Source organism: Sorex araneus, chromosome 4, assembly GCF_027595985.1.
Source record: "Sorex araneus isolate mSorAra2 chromosome 4, mSorAra2.pri, whole genome shotgun sequence".
Lineage (NCBI taxonomy): Eukaryota > Metazoa > Chordata > Mammalia > Eulipotyphla > Soricidae > Sorex > Sorex araneus.
This window is the reverse complement of record NC_073305.1, coordinates 155327657-155348286: the sequence shown is the minus strand read 5'-3', so window position 1 is coordinate 155348286 and position 20630 is coordinate 155327657. Positions and strand designations below refer to the sequence as shown.

The following is a 20630-nucleotide window of genomic DNA, read 5'->3' as shown; positions in this document are numbered from 1 at the left end:
CGTGTCTCACCTCACCCTGCAGTAATCTTTTCTCTAATATTCAACCCTCCTCACCAATATAGATTTGAGTATATGTGACAGATATAGATACACAGATACAGAAATAGAGGGAGTCAATAATATACAATGGGAAAAGTACTTTTTTGGAAAAAAATGGTGTAAATAATGCAAGAAAGAAGTGCACCACTTTCTTTCTTATGATATACATAAAACAAAGTAATTCTGGGATGGAATGATAGCACAGCCAGTAGGGTTGTTTGCCTTGCATGCAGCCAACCCTGGTTCGATTCTCAGCATCCCATATGGTCCCCTGAACACCGCCAGGAGTAATTCTTGAGTGCAAAGCCAGGAGTAACCCCAGTGCATTGCCAGATGTACCCCAATAAGCAAAAAAAAATCTTAAATAGAAGATACCAAGACCATAAAATTTCTGGAAGAGAACATAGAAGGGTAGGTACATTGACCTCAGTCTTGGTGTCAATTGATGGTATTTTGGATATGACTCCAGATATAAAGGAAATAAAGTAAAATAAACCAGTGAATACATCAAATTAAAGTACTAAAGCTTTTTTCACCTTTAAGGGAACAATAAATACAGAAAGCCAACTTTTGAAAGGGTAAAAAAATGTTTGGAAATAACATATATGATAAAGAAGTAAAGCCAAAATATATAAACAATTTATGCCACATGATAGCAAATTACACAAACAAAACAGCATAAACAGGGGCTGCTGAGATAGTACAGAGTGCCTGCCTTTCACTCTGCCAATCTGGATTTAAATCTTGGCACCTCATATGGTCCCCTGAGCCACTATAGGAATGATACTTGAGCTCAGAGTCAGGAACTTTAGATACTTATTACCATTATAAATGACTTGGGGTCAAATCTTTGGCATAGGATGGAATTAGACATTTAGTGATAAGCATAATGTACTAGATAGAGGTCAATTTATAATTATATACATACACTCAAAATCCCTATAATACTATAACTCAGTTACCACAACAATGATAAAGTTATATGGATTACAATGTTATAATTCCAATAATTCAATATTCTAAGTTTATCAGCACATTTTTATAAGGTGTTTTTGGAAAGTTATTACTATAAAGAAACACAACACTTTTATATAGTAATTGTATTCTTAGGTCCTTGATTTTCTTGCTCATAATTAATCCCTAGATATTTTTAAGTTTGTAAAGCAGTCATCATCTACATATGCTAATATTTTATCCATAAATAAAATTTTAGATATTTATGTATAGAATCATATAATATTCAGCTGACAACTTATTTTTCTTTTTATATGCCTATAACTTATTTTTATCTTAATGTATATTCCTTATCTTTTATTAAAGATATAATACATCTTTCAATAAAACTGGTCATGATAAAAATAGTTTCATTTTTAATATTTTATATTAAATAATATATTTGCAATTATTTTTTGTGTGAATATTGCTAAAGCAATATCTTTGCATCCTAATTTATTAATTCCTAAACACATCATGAATTATTATTTAATTTTATCTATGTCCTGCACCTATAGTAAATGTTAGATTTCTTTCCCTTTTTTAGTCAATCAATATGGTTAATTAGTTGAACTGATTGTTACATTAAACTTTGAACTCTTATAGTAAAACAATTGACCAACTTAGTTTTGTCATTTTTATACATGATGGACTTGCTAATGCTTTGCTTAAAAGCTCTGTATCCCATTTGTTTGTATAGAATGAAATCACATGAGGCTGACACCCAAGGACGTAGATACAAGGGCCAGGAAGATTTCCCCATAGCTGGAAGCCTGCTTCATGAGTGAGGGGAGAAGGCAGATGGAGTAGAGAAGGGATCACTAAGAAAATGATGGCTGGAGGAATCAGGTGTAATGGGAGATGTGTGCTGAAAGTAGATAGTGGACCAAACACGATGACCTCTCAGTGTATGTGTTGCAAGTCATAATGGCCAAAAGTAGAGAGTATAGGGAATATTGTCTGCCATGGAGGCGGGGGAGGGTGACAAAGGGGGGTATACCGGGGATATTGGTGGTGGGGAATGTGCACTGGTGGAGGGATGGGTGTTTGATCATTGTGTGATTGTAACTCAAATATGAAAACTTGTAACTATCTCACAGCAATTCAATAAAATTAAAAAAAACCTCTATCTATTTTTATAACTTTGGATAATAATTTTCTTTTACATACTCTTTTTTTATTTTGGTCAAGATTTATATCAAACTCCCAAATTACTTGAGGAATGGTTTCTATAATTTGGTTCAGTAAAGTTTCTATAAAATTGATTATTTTTTAAGTTTAATTATTGATGGAAACTGCTTGTAAACAAAACACAGCTAGTGTTTCTTTATTAACAACTTTTGATGGGGGACATACCTGGTGATGCTCAATGCTTACTCCTAACTCTGTTCTTTTGGTTTTTTGTTTGTTTGCTTGTTTGTTTGTTTTGGGGCTATGCCCTATGTTGCTCAGGGGTTAATTCTGGCTCCGAGCTCAAGAATAACTCTTGGTAATGTTCCTGGGGTGCCCCGGATAGTACAGCGGGATGAGTGTAAGGCAAGCACTTGTCCTATCTCTCCAGCCCTACTGACAACTTTTTTCACTATTAATCAATTTGCTTAGATATCCTTGTGACTCCAGGAGTTTTTCCTTTGCATTAGGTTTATTAATTTTCATAATTTTAGAAATATATTTATGTTACAGTTATTTTTGCACAGATTTTTTTATTATTTTTCAGTTTTCCTGCATAATTTTTGCTATATCCATATTTATATTTATAAAATTATTTATGTGTATTTTAAACCCCCTTTTCTCATTTAATCTTGCTTTGGAATCCTTTCCAAAGAGTGTAGGGATTTGAATCTTCTCTATTAACATTTCGGTTCTGTTTGTTTGCCTGTTTGAGTCGCAAAGCCAGCAGTGCTTAGGGTTTATCCATGGTTCTGTGCTCAGGGATCACTCTGGCAGGCTCAGGGCACCATACAGGATACCAGAGACCAACACCCCACATCAGCTGCATGCAACGTCAAGTGCTTTGCCACTGTACCATGTCCCTGACCCCTAATATTTGTTTTTTATTCCATTAATTATGAAATATAAAGTAACATATATTTTCCATTTATTAACACTTTTTGGAACAGCCGTTCAAATATCTATCCAATACACAACATCTTAAAAAATGAATAAATATTAAATGAAATCAATCTCTGTTGCTTTAGTTAGAATTATTTCATTAGCTAGTGACCTAGGTTATGTATCTTAACACATATAAAAACAAATTCACAAGAATACTAAATATTCAACCCTTTTTTGCTCGCAAATTACATAATCATTACTTTTTATGCTCTTAGAAGCTAATTCTTATCAACATAGTCAGCCCTCTACTACATGAGTTTTATTGGCAAATATATCATAAAATCAACTCAGGTTGAAATTATTTAGTAAATTTTCTCCACTGAGTTACTTAAATGAATGCTTCCCTATCTAGCACTTGCTTGATCAACTATAAAAATTCATCTTTGTCCTTATTGCTATTCATTATAAGGAATGATGACTGAATCATGTGTATAGCACTTTAGCACTGTCATCCTGTTGTTCATCAATTTGCTCAAGTAGGCAACCAGTAATGTTTCCATTGTAAGACTTGTTGTTACTGTCTTTGGCATATCGAATATGCCACAGGTAGCTTGCCAGCTCTGCTGTATATAGATATTAAAATATTTGGGTTTTTATTATTTGGAAATACTAGATTTATTACAACTTAATTAATTTAAATAGGAAACCAAGAAGATATGACAATATTAGGTAAGTTTAATGTATGTTTAGGTTTGAACTGAAATCCTCATAGGTGGACTGATTTTGCTTTTTAGAGACTGCCATCAATACCTGTAATAATGGATTATTAACAAAATTTTACATTTTCGTGAATGATTTTCTCACTGAAGCCTAATAAATAATGTTATTTTTGTTTAAGCAGTCATTCTTGTTGGTATTTCTCTGTTGCAAAATTATGCTTGATAACATTTGATTAATGGCAAAAATAAATCAATTGATATTTTATTTACTTTTATTATCATTTCATTCCTCACATATACAACAGCCTTCCTTATTAATATATTTAATCCAGCACCTTAATTGGAGACACTTAAGAATGGAAAGACAGTTTGACTACTACATCTGACAATTCTGAAGTAAAGTCTCTGAGCAATAGTACAGCAAGTAGGATGCTTGTCTCTCTTGGCTGACCTAGGTTCACTCCCCAGCACTCCATATAGTCCATATTTCCAGGGGTGATCCCTGAGTGCAGAACCAAGAGTAAGTAAGCCTTGAGCACAGATGTGCCCCAAACAGAAACAAAACAAAACAAAAATTTTGAGCGAAGTAGCCACAAACCCGAATTACTGATAAAAAAGAGGGTGGGTTACGCTTAAAAATGGACTGAAACCAATTTTCAACTTTCACATAAATTGGAACTTAAGATCATTTATGAGCAGTTTTATCAAAATTTCTTTTCTTTGTTGCATTTAGTATGTGACACTAGTCACAATATATTTGCTGAGCTATTATAAGGGAACAAAAACTACCCTGTCCTGTTCAAGTCACACATCAATCTTTTTTTTTTCTAAACCCATAAATTTAATTTTGGATCTGAGAGACAAAATTGAAAGTTAAACAAGGACAACAAAGAAGAACCAAAGAATGCTTTCAGGAGCCAGAAGCTATTTTGTCAGCAGCCCTGCATAATGCACATCTTATAATAAGCTACAGGTATTCGGGTCATCTCCATGAGACAGTTTAAAAGCTTATCTCAGACACAGAATGCATAGTGTTGTAGAAAATAATTGCTTCTTAAATGTAAATAACAAACAATTTAATAATTCTCAGAGACAGAATATCAGGCCTTCATAAATAATACAGGAATCGAGGACGATCCAAGCTGATTCTCAGGGAACGTTTTCCAACAGAATTGCTTTCGGAAGTTACACTATTTCAGACCACAGGGGCAACTTTAAGAAAATGACTATTTCAATACTCTCATAGCACTTCCGTTCACCAAAGTAGTAAATTATTCCATCCGGAAATACCCAAACAGCTTCTGAAGAGTTGGAACCTGTAGCTTACCAGCAGGACTCAGTTCTGTAGCACTTTCCAATCCTGCCTGGCTTCCTCCTTAAAAAAATACTCTAAGACCAAGCTTCAATGCTTGCAAGCATTTTAAAAATGAAACACTGCCAAGTGTAACACTGTGGGTGCCTGACTTAATGTTCTTTGACTATCTCGAGTGAAGGATAATCTTTCATACTTAATTGTGCCAAAGATTCAATCACATATTAAGAAAATTTTTTTTGTAATTGAGATCATGGGAAAAATAGATGGCTAGTATAATAACATAACAATTTTTTACTTTATTTAATATTCACATTCACATTTTTACGCACTTCTGTATGCCTCCATGCTCCAAAAAGGAATTGCAGCCAATTAAAATATTTTTAAGGTAAAATGTGTCCTTTTACAAAACTGGTTACATTATTATCTGACTTTTATTACAATCAGGCAGAACTATGTTAGCAATGTACATTTTTTAAAATTTTTTTTCGTTTTGGACTACACCTGCTAATGCTCAGGGGTTTCTCCTGGCTCGCTCTCTGTTCAATTACTCCTGGTGGTGCTTGGGGGGACCATATGGGATGTCGGGGATCATACCTAGGTTGTCTGTATGCAAGGCAAATGCCCTCTCCCCTGTACTATCTGTCTGGCCCCCACAATGTGTGTCCTTTTTGAGAGCATTTTATTATTTGTGATAGAGAATAATGATATGTGACATCTTCATTATTATGCAGAATATTCACAATGCATCTCCCTTTTACTATAAGCATCCTTATAATCAAATTATTTAGAAAATGTTTTAAAATTGTTATATAAATATTTGGGAAAAGCTAATTGCATCTTTTAAATATTTTTTGACTTAGAAATTGTCACTGTAAAAAAGAAAACAACACATGAAAGCTCACATAAAAGCCTCCTGGTCATAGATGTAAATGAAATTCACTATCTAAACAGAAGCACTGGTATCTTGATACACTATTTCTGTCAGATTTTGGCAATGGCTCTGATTCAAACAGCAATTACTGGTAAAGAATTTAGCCTCAACTATTCAGAAAAATGGCTTTACTAAATTTACAAACAAGGCCCTACAATTTTCTATTTCCTTAGCAAGATATTAAATCAACCAAACTAAGCATGTCATCATGACTATAATTTATGTGATGTGACATGACAGTTAAGATGTACTGTGGTAATTTGTGAGTGCTTGCAGTATTATTGTAGTATAAAAAATTTATATGGTTCAATTATTAAGGCAAATTGTTTCATTCATACTGAAATATCTGACAGTAAACCACGAAGGGCTTCCTCTTTGCATTTAAAACTGTCTTCCATATTCAAACAATTTGCACACCCTGTTACCATTATTTTGCTCACTGAGTGGAAACTGAAGCACAGGCATGCACAGCATTTGGATCTGAAAATGATCTGTGGGGATTATGAAATGATTCAGTGTGGGTGGCTATAAGAAACAGTTCATTGAGGATAAGGAAAGTTATCTTTAGGAACTAACAATTACAAACAGGATGTCCAAATTCTTTGCTCTAGTGCTTATTCATAGCCCACTTGCTTATTTTCCTTCTGTCAGTTTTGTCTTCAGCATTCGAAGAAAGCAAGCATATAACTGAAGATAAACGATAGAAAATAATGGCAAGAAATTCTTTTATAAGATCTCCATAAACAAATGACAATGAGAAACAAAGAAGACTTTTGAAAATCATCCAAATTCTGACCTAAAAGTCTTTGCACATCCCCTGAGCACTACAGAGTGCAGCCATAGAGATCCCTGGGTACTCCTGGGTGTAGGCCTGGACCCCCTGCACTGTAGCCCAGGAATCCCCTCCACCTCAGGACCAGAAGCAACAACATATCCTAGGGGCCCTGCAGTAAACCGATCACCCAATTACCCAATAATCACCAGCGGAGCCCCAGACCTCCTGAGCACTTTTTGGAAGTTACCTCCATCTCTTCAATAAAGTAAATAAAATAAAATAAATAAAGTAAACTAATACGATCTTTTTTTGTTTTTTCTTAGGCCAGTTCACAGCTATGACCTATTAAGATTTTCTCTCTCGAGTCTCAAGTGTCACGTAAGAAAACTGGAGATGAAAAAAACATTTCCATTTGTTTAACCAATGACATTATGTTCAAAATTAACACAATACTCTGATAGGAATATGTAGAATGAATTAATCTGATGATGTACATTTTTCAAGACCAATATAGTTTTTGGTGTAATTTTAGACAACAACTATCAATTGACAAGCCATTACTTTTTTCCAGAATAAGCAAGTACTCATGTCAAGAATAACTATATGGGATTTTGTTTCAAATGAATTATTGATTAAAAGCAAAATAAAAATACTAAGTAATAAGTCACTTATCTAGGTAGAGTTAATTCACACCAAGACAAAAAAGCATCAACATTTGAGATTCTTACATATGTTTATCCCTGTACAATTCTATATGTGTTGCAGTGTGACTTTGAATAAACATATGATTTCAATTTCAATTTGGCATTTCTTTTTTGGGGGGTAGGGTGGGATACCTGGCTGGGTTTAGGGACTACTCCTGTCAAGTGTCAGGGACAATATGTCATGTGATACTGGGGATCCATGCCAGGTTGGCTGCATGTCTGGCAATGCCTCACCTGCTATACTATCTTCTGTGCTTGGCATTTCTATAAAGGTGCTTTTCCTTTTGAGGGCAGGAAATATGATGTCTACATAAGCAGCATGACAAGCACTAAATTAGTTATTCATATATTTCATTTCCAATTAACATTCATACATGGTATAAATATCAGTCTTGAAATGAAACAGAAACATCTGAGAAAACTTCAGTAAGCGTTCTACTATAGATCTACTCTAAAAAAAATGCCATTGAAATAAATACAAGTTTCTTCCAGTATTGGTCCATTACTTTTCAAAAACTTCCTAGACCTTTATTTACTTATTCCTATACTGTATAGGACACCAATCTATGTAAAACTGTGAATGTCCTGAGACACGTTAATTTCTCTTATTTGTATCTCTACCATATGGTGTAGAAGACATGTACAAGTGAATCATTTGGTTGTTTATGGGACTTCATTTCAACATATCTATCGATCTCTCTGTCTATTTATCTATCTATCTATCTATCTATCTATCTATCTATCTATCTATCTATCTATCTATCTATCTATCTATCGGGTTATATATATGCAACTAGTATATACAAATATATGTGTACATATACACATGTTATCAGAGTTTATCTTTCATAAAAGACTGAATAAAGCATTCTCTCCATTGAGCACTAAACAGAAAAGAGCAGGAACTGTGTGGACTTACTTTGTTTCCTAAATACGGAGCCGGTGCACTCCAGAAGTAGCTCTCTGGCAGGGCTTTCTGGGCCTCACTACTACTGATGCTGATCTCCTGAAGTGGAATGGCATCATCCTGCTCCGGAGTCACTTTAATGTGGCCTGTGAGGTCAGTCAGGTACCAGCCACTCATGTCTTGTATCTTTAAGAAGAAATAGAATGATTACTACTTAGGAAGAAATTAATCCACATCTTTCATATTACTAGCCTATCTCCTTTTTATTGGAATTAAAGTGAAAACAAAAACAATTAAGATATATGTATTATAAACAGCATTAAATTTATATGCATTCATTATAGATACCCTCCCCCATCTTTTTTGGTGTTTCTAAGAGTTTGCCTGGTACAACTAAATAACCTGTTTTCATGGACCCAATGATTTTGTTAAAATTTATGATTCAAAAAACTAACCCGTATTTCTTAAAAACAGATATCTCTTCAAAATAGGAGTATAGGACTGGAGAGATAGGACAATGGATAAGGCACTCTCTTTGTCTGTGGTGGACCCAGTTTTGATCCTCAGCACCATATACAAGCCCTTACCCCACCACTCAGTGTGATCCTTGAGCATATATTAAAAAGATTAAATTTAGCACAACTCAGTGTGGTCCCAAAACCAAAATAAAGCAAAAAATCAAAATAAGTTATAATTGGTTAAAATATCACAAAAAATAAAATAACTATTTTGAATTTCATGTTTTTCATGTCACAGGTAATCTCTTCTGTCATCGAAAAAAGTATTTCTAAGGGCTCTTCCTAAGCATTCATAAAGCAGAGGAAGAAAAGAGACAATATACAAGTGCCTGAAAGGTAACATTTTCTTCAGTATTTCACGCTATCCCTCTTAACTTAAATTTCAACTTTAACTCAAGGACATCAAAAACCATCAGGTTTTTTTGTCCGATAATAATTAAGAATATAGCACTTGCTTCTTTACAAAAGATCACAAGTGCTTTGGGGATTCATACTTTATATCATTGGCCCAGAAAAAAATTAAAGAATTCAGAATGATTTGCTATTCCATTCAATATTCCAATCAGAGAAGGCAGACAGTTATAAATCAAATTTGAAAAAGCCAGGAAAAAAAACACTGGACATTAAAGTTTTCTGCTACTAGGGACCTACTAGAATATATATCTATGTTGGAGTGTGTGTATGTATATATGTATATATGTGTGTGTGGTGTGTGTGTATGTTTATCTTGGTCCTATGATGGGTAGCAGAATGGTAACTGTGATAAAATATGGATGAAATACATTTTTATTTTTATGGCAATAATTTGACCTTGCATCTCCAGAGACTGTTGTATCACTGTGACAAAGCTCTATTCAAAAATGGTAGGGAGCTTTGCATCTATCTTCAAAACACAAAAACCTATTTTTAAAAGGATACATGCACACCTATGTTCACTGCTGTGATAAATACAATAGCCCAAATATGGAATCAACCCAAATGTCCAATGGCAGATTAATAAATCATTATTTGTGGTATATGTACAATGAATATCATGCAGCTGTGAGAAAATATGAAATAATGCAGTTTGCTATAATGTGAATTAAATTAGATGTTTTTGTGTTACACAAAAATAAGTCAGAAGAAGGACAGATACCAGATGTTCTTTTATGTTTTTGGATTATAGAGATAAAACAAGGGAATAGACAGTATGGAACAATGAAATCTTTTTGTCTTTGGATTATAAAGACAAAGCAAGGGAAAAGATAGTATTGAACAATGATAACTCTTGACTTTGAATTAATAACCACATCAACATACAGTGAGAGGAGTGGTGGGGGACATGAGAATTTGGTGCCTGTAATTAAATTTTTTTTAATTTATTTGGGAATTGGGGGAGTTATGCTCATGTGTTACAACTGACTTCACGGAGGAATAGGGATGCCAGGGATCAAATCTAGGTTGAGGGTGTACAAGGCAAGCACCTTACCCATTCTACTATCTTTCCAGCCCCTTAAATTAAAAAAGAAAACCTTGAAAATATAAAGAGATAATCTTGGTGACATATCAAAGTTCTCCTAAAACTCTTCAGCAACTCTTCGATGATTAGAATCCAGAGGACTGGGTGTAGGACTTAGGTGGTAGAATGCATGATCCTGCATACATGTGTCTTAGGGTGAGATCTCCCTTGATACTAATCCTGGAAACTATTAAGACAAATCTACTTATTTTAAGGTTTAATTTAGACCTTATTACAAATGTAATCTTAAAGGTTTTGATCAAAGACATGTATGCCATGTTTGAGAGAAAATCCCATTACTTTATCATGATAACTTCAAGTAGAAGCTCACATTACGTAAATTCATAATGAAATAGAAGTTGCAACAAAGTAACAGAGAAACATACAAATATGAAAGGTATTGCTTACATTCTCATAGGTCCAGTAGGAACTCTGACATTGGTTTGAAACTCCTGAACAAAAACACTCATCACAACCTTTAGGATTATCCTCTTGCAAGTTAAAGAAGCCAGATTTGCAGCGACTGCAGTCTCCTCCTTCCACATTTTCCTATAAAGACAAGTGTGTTAACAACAGAGCTGCTCTTCAGATTAAAAGCTGTCCCTTTCTTTTTAAATAAATTAATCAGCCTATCTTGAATTTCACCACTAAAGCATATTTAAATAATAGTAATGATCAAAATTTCTCAAAACTCTTTTATGAGTTAAATCCTTTGTAACTAGACAAAGAAAAATATTAGGTAGCAACCAACTATTTCAAAAGCTATAACTTTGAATTTCATATTTGTTGAGAGTAGGGTATACATATTACATAACATTCTTAGCAGTCATTTGAAGAAAATGGGATCAATTTAATTCACTGTTCTCTGCTGAATTACTTAATCTTAAAACACATAACATATTGACAAATTAAACTGATCAAACTAATATATAGATATAATAAAACACTGGTATTACAACATATAAAACCATTTGATACATATAGATTTAAAACACACTTAGGAGAGTATTAGAAACTGACTGTTGCTAATGTGTCATAGTATTTCTATGATGACATAAAACAGAAAAGAAGGAAAATTTTCCCTGGTTAATTTTGAAAGCGTTTCCTGTAACACAGAGACATAGAAAGTTAACCATTGCATGACATTATGAGAAAAAAAAAGCAATTTTATTCAGTGACTGATGTCCAACCTGATAAATTTGATGTTGAAACTGATAATTATTGCCTCAGTTCATTAAAAAGTTATTTGTCTATATGTGGGTTTACCCTCTGAACAAAGGCAAGAGAAAGTTAACTAAATTAGAAAAATTGGGAGGGGTGCAATCCTTCAAGTTAAATAATGTTTAATTGTGATTAACATCTTTTGAATGAGGACTCTGCTTTCAGGAAAAAAATTCTCAATATTTTCAACACCTGTTTTTGCTCCACATATTACCTCTTTGTTATAAAATCTTATTACTTCAATTACAAAGATTTCATTTTACTTATGGAATTATACTTTCTCAACTGTTTCCCTATAGAACTTTATAAAGTTTTGTATTATAGCTACATTTTAAAAAGCATAGCTATGTCTTCTACAATTTTGTCTTCAAGTATATAACACAATCTAATCAGAGCTAGAAACTGTGTCTTACTCATCTTACTAGTACCAGAAAATGGCAGAATTCCTGGAACAACATGGAACATAGTTTAATAAAACACTTATTAAATTTAAAGAAGTCTTATTATGACTGTTTTTCATGCACAGAATAGTGATATGTACATAGTAGATGCTCATAAAACACTATGTTATTCAATATTAGATATTAGTTATAGAAAATAAAATTGAAGGAAAAACAGAAGATTGAAAGGGCAACAGAGAAATAGAGAAATTTATAAGAATCCACACATAAGGGCTGGAAAGATAGTATAGTTAGCAAGACTTTTTTCATGGGGCAGAACTAAATTAGTCTCTGGCACTACGTATCCTGTCAGGAGTGTTTTCTGCGTGCAGTGCTAGGAGTAAGTCTTGAGCACTGCTGAGTGTGATCCAAGAACAAAGAAAATAAATAAATAAATATAATGGCTACATATATAAAGATATTCTTCATGTATCCAAGAGAGAAATATGATGCAATTAATGTTTCGACTTTCAAACTTCATTTACAAATTCTATCACTTCTACAGAGGTAGAAGTCTAAGCAAAGGGGTTTCTCAAATTCCATTTACGGGTGCATATGCTGCCTGAGCCCATGTGCTGCTTGTGCCCATGTGGCCAAGCACATGTGGTGCCCGAGCACATGTGTCGCCCACATCTCCCCCCTTGAGATGTGGACTTTCATGCTTTTGTGTCCAGTGCTAGGATGAGTGTAAAACTTCCTCCACCCTTGGAGAAGCCCGAGGTCTCTCTTGAGCGCGTTATTCTTACTATTCTCTCTCCCACTTATCCCTTCCTCCCTCCCTCAGAAACTTCGGAATAAAATCTACTTAAAAAAAATTCCATTTACGTCAAAAGTTAGCAACTTGATAGATGTATCAGTTGAACTGTCTGATACTCTATCAGTTTCAGGGGCATATTTTAAATAATTTTAGATGGCAGGTATCAATAAAAGTAATCACATTTTAGATTGATTAATCAAAAATCAATTAAATTTCAGGGCTAAGGTGACAAATAAATTTCCAAGCCCTGAAGTTGAGAGTATCTTAAGAATACTACATAGGTAAGAAAGATAAAGCACATCTATAATTATAATTTAGCTTATCCCATTTTTGGACATAGTAAGCTGTTCTGTACACTGTGTGATCTAATCTACTTTCCATTTATTCTAATTTGAGAGTTGTATTATTACTTTTCTCTGCTTTAGATGGAGTTCCGGAATTAGAAATTTTCAGACATTAGTTGCATTTTCCTTAGCTCTATTTTAGTCTGACAATATGCCCTTGAAATGAGTATGATTAAATAAACGCAATACTCAGTTTAAATTAATGACCTGAAGCAGCATAGTAAGGTAGGAAATCTAGGGCTTAAGCATTAAGAATAGACCACATCAAACAATGACAAACCTTTGGCCTTCTGTTTCAAATTTATTAATAAACAGTGAGGGGAAGGTGGAGAGGAATAAAGATTTGACCAGAGATTACAGTAACGGAGGTGAGGGTCATGGGCAATTTGGCCATGGTGAAGGTCAGTAACTGTTACATCAATTTCATAAACTTTAACACCACTGTCACCATATTATCTAAAATACAGTAAACTTTATAAGAATTTTTAAGAATAATAAAAATTGGTGAATTGTGTTTCTTCAAAAGAGTTTAATATGATAGATGCAGCTCAGAAAAATAAATAAATTATGGCAGATAGAAGAGGAAGAGCAATTTCTGCTGTGAAAACTTAAGAAGCTTCCAAAAAGTAGTGGAATTTGGGTACATTCTCCCACACTGGAAGTTTGCTATAATTCAACTTGAGATATGTATTCTGTCTTTTTTTCTTACAAAAGGCCTGTGTCCTCTTTTGAACACTTCTACCCCACCTTTTCCCCCAACTACCAACTCTCCCTCTCCCTCTTCCTCTCTTTCTCTCTCTCTCTCTCACTCTCTCTCTCTCTCTCTCTCTTACACACACACACACACACACACACACACACACATCGGCACACACGCACACCCTGTGAATTGCTTCAAACTGAAGGTAATAGATGCTGTATACTTAGCTAAAATCAAACACAGGAGTATCCTTTATGTAAGTGACTAATTGGGGGTGCGGGTCATTGACCTCAAACTTTGTTGGCCTTCCCTGATTGGAATGCATTGGAATTGTTGGAATGCACTGACAAACATTAAGGACTGTCAGTGTGAATCTATTGGGATAGGTTAAGTAGAAATTTGCACTTAGTCTTTCTCTCGGTATCAAAACTAACCATTTTGGTTTTGTTGACTTTAATCTGTATTCTTTCACTGAAATAAATCACAACCATTTGTCTCATAGACACCTGAGTTCTAAGTCCTTCTAGTATATCATTGAAAATAAGGATTGTTTTGAATCCCCCTCCCCAGTATAACACAGTAATGATAATAATGTGTCCACATCTATAAAAATAAAGTTACTGGGGTGGCAGTTTTTTTTATGTATTATGACAAATGTTTGAGTTAAAATACTCTATACCCTTTTTTACAGGTTCTCTAGCTAATCCCGTTCTGCAATCCTATGCCCAATTCATGTCTGGTCCACAAAAATGATTAAATCATAATACTTTCATAGAACTTATATAAGATTTTTACATCATGTCTCAAATTTAAGAAAATATCATTAAATGTAATATTACAAATCTGAAATTTTATATTCCTATTTTTAACTGTACACAACATACTTTTTCTTTAGTAATTAATAGTACTTAATCAGAGCGATAGCACAGTGGATAGGGCATTTGCTTTGCATGCGGCCGACCTGGGTTCAATTCCTCCGTTCCTCTCAGAGAGCCCAGCAAGCTACTGGAAGTATCTCACCCCCCATGGCAGAGCCTGGCAAGCTACCCATGGCATAATCAATATGCCAAAAACAGTAACACGTCTCACAGTGGAGACGTTACTGGTGCCCGCTAGAGCAAATCGATGAACAGGACGACAGTGCTACAGTGCTAAACAGAGCTATCTCCATTCAATTGAAAAGTTTTAGGCTTTGATTTTCTTCAATCTCTACTACAAATAAATATTAGGCCAATTAAATACTACGTATGGTCAATGTTAAATACATGTATATATGTATATATTTGTATTCACTACAGTGTTTTTGACTTAGTCTTCAACAGCTATAAAATTATGGAATACTTCCTTTTCCCCCCAATATCCTTTAAGGGAAAAAATACTAACATAAGTAATTTCTTATTTAAAGATAGCAATTAAAATTTTTTTCTTAGTGAGTTCTTTGTTGAAATATTGAATGTAATCAAAGTAAATAGAAAGTAAAGTGAAATTTATCAGTTACAGAGTTGCGGTGGGGGGCTGGAGGGTGGGGAGGAAGGTTTACTGTGGTTCTTGGTGGTGGAATATGTGCACTGGTGAAGGGAAGGGTGTTCAAGCATTGTGTAACTGAGACTTAATCCTGAAAGCTTTGTAACTTTCCACATGGTGATTCAATTAAAGAAAAAAACACGTTAATTTTGAAATAGTGGTACTCGAGCACATCCACTTTATACTTAGTATGTAGTGAGCAAGTTAGTCTAGCACAATCCAAGCATAGGAACAGTATCATAGGACTTCATTACACCTTTCATAAAGACAAAATTTGGTTCCCCACTTCCTAACAGTTGGTTAATTCTGAGGACATGACCCAACTCTTATGAAATCCTAGTATATAACTCCTCTATTAAAACTCATCCAAGCTGTAAAATAACACTATTATCCATGAAGCAGTCCTCAATTATATTCTTTTGATGCACTGGTTTTGGGGCCCCTCCTGGTGGTTCACAGGGGACCATACACAGTTCAAAGTTCATCTTGGGTTCAAACGTGAGTTAACCAAGTACAAGATAAGCATCTTAATCCCTTCACTATCTCTTTCCCCCGATTGCAGTTTTTATAATTATTAAAATATACTCTTCTGATAAATGCCTCAGACTTATTTTTTAATTCTCTGCTTGAGACCATACGATCTGCTTTACAGGTTTGTTACATGAGTAATTAATTTCCATTGTAGTCAATGTCAAATTATTAATAAACATTCTGCAACATTGTCTAATTTCCTCCATCCTCTATTATATGTCTTCACTTATCAAACAATTGCTGATTTCTATGCTAAGTCCTAAGTTATACTATACTAAATGCCAGAAAGCATATGACCTTCAGAGAAGTTTAGCCCTGCAGTTAATTTTAGCAGAGAAAGGGATGATTGCCTAACTATAATACAGGGTAGAGAAAGGTCATTGCCCTACTGAGCATCATGTAGATAGGTAGATACATAACTATAGCTAAACCGCATTTTGTTCTCTTCTTAACATTTATATTACAAGGTCTTTAGGGGCTTACATCATGCCTTATACCTGGCCATTAATCAACTCAGTTTCTAAAGCACAGATGTGAATAAATTGATTCTGTATATCTAATAAAAATAATGACTTTGCAACATTCAACCCTAATGCTATTTAGTCATTATGAGATTTCTCGTTCTTTAGCTATTATTCTATCACTTCTTATATGATCAACTTTAAACTGTTATTAATGTAACTCATCAATTTTTATAAACCATTTGACCATTTACCTAAACAAATAAGGTCTAATATATCTCTCTTTCCAGCTTCCGACTGGGCAACTCTCATTGCAGTAAACCCAGTTTAATACTTTATTTATTTGTAGTCCATTAGTGATATTAATTGACAAATTTTATATCCATTTTACACCTAAGCAAGATGAAATGTCCTGAATTCTGTAAAATATTTCCCTAGAGATTAATGTTCCTTTACGTCACCTTATTTTCTTAAACTAAATATTTTTCTTTTATATAAACCATTATTATAATGGGCTAAGTTATCAAAGACAATACAGGAATTAATAATAGTCAATTATTTCCCATTGTTAAATAATAAATCTATATAAGTATTCTTATATATTGTCATAATAAAAAATGTCACTTGACCTCCTTGGGCTCTCCACCTATTTTTCATGTCTCTGAGGAACATTCTTAATATTTTTTATTATAATCTTCTCACCATGAAAGCTTAATATTACAGATATATAGATATATGATTTATCCATATATACTATGAATGCTTCCATATGAAAGAATGATAGTTTTCCCCTTTAAAAATTATTTTCATCTCCATAGGGAGAAATTTCAGTTGAATATTTAACTGATTAAATATTCAGTTGAATATTTAACTGATTATTTAATGATGCAGGCTATGTGACAACAATTTCTATAACAATTCTTTCTTATTTCTTTGGTAGTAATTCTCATTAAAAACAAATGTGAATTAGAAAAAGATTCCTAGGTGTTATTTCTTTCTTGAAGTCAGAAACTGTTGTGTTGACATCAATTTTCTTTGTGCTATAGTTTCCTCGGTACAGTTTCTCTCTAGAGAAATAAAGTCTCAATAGTTTCCCTGAACTCTTTCTCAGGAAGAAGCTTTTTTATAAATTAGGTACAACTTCAGCAGTACATGTTTAACTGTGATTGTTAGTCAACTGGGAATTTCATTGACAAAGCTACCGGAAAAATCTCCAGTGACATTTAAGTCATTTTTTGTGATAATTGCTTTAGAAATTTTGCAGTCATGTTTGTTTTTTAAGGGTATTTCTACTCAATTATAGATTTTTCTCTGCTATGGGCATCATTCTACTGAATACTAGTATTAAAAGATGCAACAAAAGGAGGGATAATTAGTTAATTAGCAGTATTTGTTGAGTGCTTATTCTTTAAATACACTGTGTCTAGGCTAAATAATACAGTGGATTAGAAAGAGGAGAAAGAGAAAACAGAAATTAATTTGCACTTTTCACTAACTTACTTAGCCCTCGATATTTAAATAATTATTACACTATTTTTGAGCTGTAGCTATTGCAAGAGAAACATTTTTTGTGCTCTTTTTACATGAAAAATCTTACATCTACCTGTAAGTTAGATTCAGGGCCAAATATATAAATTAATACAATGGTTTTCAACTTTCTGTCTGTCATCTAGTATCTGTCAGAACTGGTGCTCATTTACAGGAATTTCCTACCAGTCAATGAAAAAGTTACTGTCACTTAACTGACAATGATTTTCAACCACTAATCTGAGCATCAGTGCCAGTCCACAGGGGTAAAAAAGATCAAAACAACTAAATTAAGGGCCTTTTTTGTTGAAATGCCTGGGGTTCATATCTAACAAGTTAATGAGGTGATCATTCTTATATGTAAGTAGAAAGGAGACAAATTCAAAACCAATTAAAAATGTTAACAAACACAGTAAAAATCCTAGTAGGGAAAATAAGAAAAAATTATCCTTAAAAAAGTATAAACAAAAAATATAGCAGATATTTAAGATTATACTTATACAGGTTTTACTTGTACTTATGCAGTATTATATTTATGCAGTAGTATATATCAGTATTATACTTGGGATTAAGGCAAGGAATATTTGGTATCACTTTATTGATTAAGAAAAAAAAAAGAAATAGAAAATACGGGGGTCGCACGAGCGCGGCCTCACTGAAGCTGCAGAGCATGATTCCAGAGGCCAGCTAAACTACTTTTGATACTGGCAGCTCCTTGCAAAATGTCTCCAGACTGAGAACTAAACCTCAGCCCCATGCCTGCCCAGGAGGGGAAAGGTTTTTCTCTCTCACCTTTTCCTTGCTGGCAGCGGGGGGGGGGGGGAGGAAGGGCGTGGCAACTGTCATATTTTGAGGACCACAGATGAGAGTTACAAGCTTGCAATGATCCAATTTCTGGAAGAAATTTCCCTAGACTTAGTTGCTAAAATACAGAAATCCAAAACCGTGCGGCCGCGATAGACCTCATATCTCTTCACAGCATGTCTGACTCTAGTGGGGAACTCCTAACAATAATAGTGAGTTTTTTGTTGAAATATTGAATGTAACCAAAGTAAAGAGAAAGTAAAGTGAAATTTATCAGTTACACAGGCAGGGGGCAGGGGATGGGGGGAAAATGGGAAGTAGACTGGGGTTTTTTTTGGTGGTGGAATATGTGCACTGGTGAAGGGATGGTTGTTTCAGCATTATATAACTGAGACTTAAGCCTGAAAGCATTGTAATTTTCCACCTGGTGTTTCAAAAAAAAAAAAAAAGAAATAGAAAATAATTTAAGAAACTCTCGATGTTTCACAATTTTTAATTTCTTCCTTTTAATGTTTGAATCTTTGTTATCTTCTGACTGTTCAAATGATGGATTCCCACGAGGTACATTAGGGAGCACTGCAGTGCCCTCTCTGTCTGGAGCCAAGCATCTGACTTGCTTACTAACAGTCAGATGTGGATTGCAGGAACCTAATGACCATCTAAGAACCGCCTTTCTCATTGCACTTGTTGCCCAGTGGTGGGGTTTCTTTCTTGGGAGCATCTCTCTGTCCCCCATCCATCTAAGTGTTCCCCTTTTCATCCTTATTGTGAAGCTTTGCTTATCAAGGTTTTGGGTTAGTCACTTTGTATATTAGTCTAAGTATCTGCTTAAGAGGAGAAGAAGTCAGCATAGATTCTCCTGAAATGGCAGCCTGGACCTTGTCCCTTTCACAAGGCAGCTCTGAATGATATTGCAAAAGCTTTCATTCTTCTTAAAGAGTCCTTCATTGCTGTTTATTGTTATGCTTTAATTCTCTGTATGGAACTCTAAACATCTTTGTAGGAGGTGCTTTTCTTGTTAGGATCATAATTACTCTTAGTGCAATGTCAAGTCAGACAGAGAATAGACAGAACTCAAGGAGCTGTCCCTAGAGCTCTGCTAATGGCTACCGCTCTCCTGCTGTAGCCCCTCTCACTCTCTTTACTAGGAAAACGAAGAAAGTGAAGTCAGTCTCCCTAGCACGCTAGTTATTTTTTTCTTATAAACACCAGGTGGATAAAAATGCAACGCAAATCACCTCCTAGCTTGATTTTCTATATTCTAGGCCCTGGGGAGTTTTCTCTTCCATTTTATACTCAACTTTGTCTGTTCTTTATTTAAAAAAGCTGTAGAAGATAGAGATTTCAGCAGAGCTTTGGAAAAGGAATAAAGCACACAGAGAGTATATTTTGGTAAATATTAGAGATATACTAGGAGCCTGTAAGGTTTGGTTGGTTGCCCCAAAAGATGCAGCAGAGAGGCATGAAAAGGGAATTTAAACACTCAGTTAACACATATTTCTATACAGTTCATTCTGCTAGGGCAGCATTAATATTATCATTTTTAATTTTATATAACATGGGAGTGAAATGAACTATATATAGACATTTTATATTTGCTTTTGTTTGGTCGGTTTGTGTTTGGGGGCTGCTCCCAAAATTGCACACATATGACAATTATAAACACATGTGCTTAGAGCTTACTCTGGATGCTGTGCTCAGGTATCACTCTTGGCAGTGCTCCGGCAGCACTTATGGTACTTGGGATGGAAAAAGAATCAGATGTATGCAAGGCCAGAGCCTTCCTGCTACACTATCTCTCTAGTCTCTGTTTGATTTTGTTTTGGTGTGTGTAGGAGCAGGGGCAGACCTGCCATTGCTTGGTATG

The 20630-nt window shown here is 34.4% G+C and overlaps 1 protein-coding gene across 1 annotated transcript in view; it reads right to left on the bottom strand.

Moving 5' to 3' along the window:
- The window catches only part of LAMA2 (laminin subunit alpha 2), a 645380-nt gene that overhangs the window by 345547 nt on the left and 279203 nt on the right, over positions 1 to 20630 (bottom strand). Inside the window, exons 11-12 of the mRNA XM_012932852.2 lie at positions 10863 to 11003; positions 8451 to 8624 (exon numbers count right to left, since the gene is read on the bottom strand). Coding sequence (XP_012788306.2) covers positions 8451 to 8624; positions 10863 to 11003 — 315 coding nt within the window. The remainder of the gene's footprint in view (positions 1 to 8450; positions 8625 to 10862; positions 11004 to 20630) is intronic.